Raw genomic sequence first — 4,123 nt, 5'->3', positions numbered from 1 at the left:
AACTGTTCCTAGGACTGGCCTAGCTGACAGCTAAGACTGAGAGATGGGCAGAGATTTCCTGTCACATCTGACAATTGCAGTTTCCTGTATTAAGTAAATTTGCTAGGCTTCCATGCTCCTTCATGAATTGAACAGATGAGAAAAATGTTCAGAAGACTGCCCCTGGCAGGCTAAGCTGCGGGCAGGGCATGGCTGTGGGGTTTGAGATAAAGGAGCAGACACCAGCACTCTTGTGTCTGTCTTCTGCAGCAAGAAAAGTCAGAGCTAAGTGAAGAGGGAGAGAGTAGCCTCTTACCCACAAATTGAGAAGCAATTCTTAAAATGCCACAGGCTTTTATTGATCTGTTCCCTAAAGGCTCTACAAGTAGAAAGTGAAGTTTTTAGTGGTCCTGAAAGATCTTGCAAATGTCATCGACCCATTGTCTATGTATCTTGGAAACTAAGGGGAGTAAGTAAACCCCATGCAGCATTCTGGAAGAAATTGCAAGAGGGAAGAGGACAATGCCATTAAAGAGTTTCTAATTCCATGTGGATTTGGGAAGGGGATAGGAATAGAAAATGACACTGACCTTTGAGTCCCAGAAGAGGTGGAGATGGCTTTGCCTAGTGAGTGGGCACATGGAGGCAGATTACTTGCGTTCAACAACTTGCTACCTGTATGACCTTAGGTAACATATTTAATCATGGAATTTTGGTTTGCTCACCAGTAAAATGGGGGCAATAATAATAATAACACTTATTTAGAAGATCAACCTAGATAATTCATGTGAAGTGCCTAGCATTAAGCCTGGCATTTTTAAAATGACTGCTACTAAACAACTCTTTTGTGGTTTTTGCTGTTACTAGACACACCTCCTGGAGCTGTTAAAAGACACTGTTTCTGGCCAGTCTTGCAAGTCCTTTCCACAGGGAGAGATTAGCAGCCTTTATTTTTTAAAGGATGGTCTCTACTTTATTAGGCAATGTGCGGCCGCTAATGAGAAAGCAGTGGGTGGGATATAAAGAAACATTAGATAAAGCAAATAGCAAAGGAATCATAAAAACAGGACTACACAAATGGCATATGAAACAACAGTGAATTTTCATACTGTTAACCCCTTGTCTCTTCTTTCATCTCTCACCTTGTTAAAGGTTTTACTGTGCATCACCTACACACCGACATTTGATCTGAATGGGAGTGCCGTGCTGAAGATCGCGGAGGTGAGTACTGCTTGTGTCTGTGCCTCCTGTTCACAGCTGCTTTATCTCTAACTGGGATAAATACTGGGGTGGAACTAAGCCCCAGCACTGGAGTGAACCCTTCTCTGATTACTACCAGGGGAATTTCCGCTAAGGAATTGATCTGTGGGAAGCATGCTGTGTGGTGCGCCATCCTTAGTTGTAGTGCCCTGTGTCTCAGAGCCCTGCATGCTTACGTTTGTTTCACTTGAGGCCTTAACCATGTAAATAACAGTACTGGTTCCCCTTACCCTGCTCTACCCAGGCGTATTGCTTTCTTGGTCTAATTTGCCTACGATTAATTGAAAAGCATTTGATTTAAAAAACTAGTTTTTAAGAAACCACGTAGGAGATTTAGAGAGATGTTTATAGATTAAATCCCCTCCGCATCTTCAAAACCCTGAAGAATGCCTTTTGTAATGATCATTGAAAAGCCTTCTCTTTTCGATCTGTATTGCAGCCCGGAGTAATGTGTGCCTTCCAGCACTCCCAAAAATATGTCCAACAGAAAACTTGGCTTCTTGAATGCCTGGCATATGCCTTTGGCTTTTGGAAACATTATCATTTCAAAGCTGAACTTTAATATGCTTAGAATAATTTCCCTTCCATTTCTTGAAAAGAATATCTACAGGATTTGTATGTTCTGATAAGAGTATACATTCAAACCACAAAGAGGAATGATTTTCTGAGTTCTCAAATGATGGAGAAAAAGGCTAATTATCAGCACTCATGGAGAGTACTTATATTAGCAGATACATGTGTTTTTTATGGTATCATGTGGCATTAAAGAATGAAAATTAAGAGAAAATTATTTTTGAGCATGTAGAAAATTTTTATGTGACTGTCAGAAAGCAGCAGCCGATCAGCTGACCTCTCATTACAATACAAGTCACTTTAAAAATATGTATTGATATAGATGGAAAGAATACTTTCCTTTACACATTTATATGGATACTCTGTGTTTGTTTTATCGGCATTTGTTTTTAATTGAATTTTAAGAGAGCCCTGTGAGCTCTTTCATTATTTGCAGGTTCACTTTCCAAAAGACAGTGTTGTTTCTGAAAGTAGCAAGAAGCAGGATTGGTGTGTAAGAGGCTTGTTAGCCCTTTGCCATGTGAAGGAAGAGAGGGGAGGTGTCAAGCCACTACCCCTGCTGATGGAACTAGGGGAAAGAGGAGACAAGGAGCAGAGGGTCTTGAGGAAGAGAGGGCTGCCAGGGATTGAGGTTGTTGATACTAACAACCTCACAAGAACCAGTTTTTGAATGAGAGTCAGGATGAGTGAAAATGTAATTCCTGAATAATAGGCATACACCACCAAGTTCGGCACGAGTGAAGGGTGTTCACTGAGAGTGTCTGGAAGCCAAAATAAAAAGACACAGCAGGACTGTCCAGATAGGATGCAACATGGAAACACTGTGGTCCCTTCCAAAACCAGGAAAGGAAAAACAACAACAACAGATCGTAGCCAAAGAACAATGTAATGACGAAGGCATTTGAGCTTGGTGGGAGAGAAAAATGGGCTCCGAAGTCGTACTGCTTAGCTGTGAACCCGGCTCTACTCTGCCCAATGGTGTTGCCTCGGATGCCTGTCCCGGCCTCTTGTTTGCTCTCTGTAGATGAAATGATAAGTGATACCGAGCTCATAGTGTAGTTGTGCTAATTAGAGAATAAAAATACAATCCATATAAAAAGCTTTTAGTGCAAGTCCAGCCGCATGGTAAATGTGAAATGTTTGCCATTGCCACGTTTGAAATAGGGAAGCAATTTATAAAAGCATCTTAAACCATTTAAATCTCCTGTGGAAATGTTAAGAAGGAATCTAGATATTCTCTTCCTGCTTACTTTTGTGTACATTGACTGTTATTCATGAATAGTGTTTACCCTGAAACCTGCTGATCAGGAAGTGGGATGTGTACTTAAGTATGAAAAATGAGGCTATTTCCCCAAGGTTCTGAAGCTATAAAAGGATCATTAAGCTCTCAAAATGTAAATAAGAGGGCAGCCTTCATTTGTGTATCTAAATTTAACTTGTTTAATTAAACTGCAATAATGAAAGGTTTTTAGAACAGCATCCTCTGTGACAGAGGATGCATAAGAAAGATTACCAAATATAAAAATGGACAATTATGAAATATCCAACAAGTGCTTTCTGTTGAATTTTATGAAATCGTTACTAAAACTCCATATGGATGCATAGCCCTTCTCTTCATTTATTGAAAGCTGAGCCCAAGATTTCTGCTAATATTATGCCCAGAGTAGCAGATATGTTGAGTTTTCCAAGGAAAGTTACCTTCATATAGGAAAAAGCTGTAAGAGCAGAAACTGCCAAGGTCTTGGAGTAAAAGAAAAGGTGGGGCTGGGCGCAGTGGCTCACGCCTGTAATCCCAGCACTTTGGGAGGCCGAGGTGGGCAGATCACCTGAGGTTGGGAGTTCGAGACCAGCCCAACCAACATGGAGAAACCCCATCTCTACTAAAAATACAAATTAGCCAGACGTGGTGGCACATGTCTGTAATCCCAGCTACTTGGGAGGCTGAGGCAGGAGAATTGGTTAAACCTGGGAGGTGGAGGCTGCGGTGAGCCTGTTCCATTGGAGAGATTTTTATACCTGCTAAAGGCTTCTCTGTGGGATTTCTCAAAAACAGAAAACCTAGTTCATAAATGTGTGTTTGCTGGTTTGATCTTATTGACTCATGGAAACTTCCAGTCTTTGATTCTCTATCATGCTGTCAGGGTCAGCAAAATCTGTCTCAAAGGCCATTTTTTTTTCCTCTAAGATTCATACTTTCAGGGCATGAAAAACACCTTTTTTATTGTTATTCCTTCCATCCACCCAGCCCTCCATTCTAATATACCGGTTAATTTTTTATTATTATTATACTTTAAGTTCTAGGGTACATGTG

General features: G+C 40.8%; 1 protein-coding gene across 1 annotated transcript in view; it reads left to right on the top strand.

Moving 5' to 3' along the window:
• ARFGEF3 (ARFGEF family member 3) overlaps positions 1-4,123 on the top strand; it is a 136,154-nt gene that overhangs the window by 21,556 nt on the left and 110,475 nt on the right. The window contains 1 exon segment of the mRNA XM_011978416.1: positions 1,132-1,200. Within this exon segment, the coding sequence (XP_011833806.1) occupies positions 1,132-1,200 (69 nt within the window).

The sequence above is a fragment of the Mandrillus leucophaeus genome, unplaced genomic scaffold, assembly GCF_000951045.1.
Source record: "Mandrillus leucophaeus isolate KB7577 unplaced genomic scaffold, Mleu.le_1.0 Scaffold194, whole genome shotgun sequence".
Lineage (NCBI taxonomy): Eukaryota > Metazoa > Chordata > Mammalia > Primates > Cercopithecidae > Mandrillus > Mandrillus leucophaeus.
The sequence above is the reverse complement of the archived record's forward strand: the minus strand, read 5'-3'. Positions and strand labels throughout refer to the sequence as shown.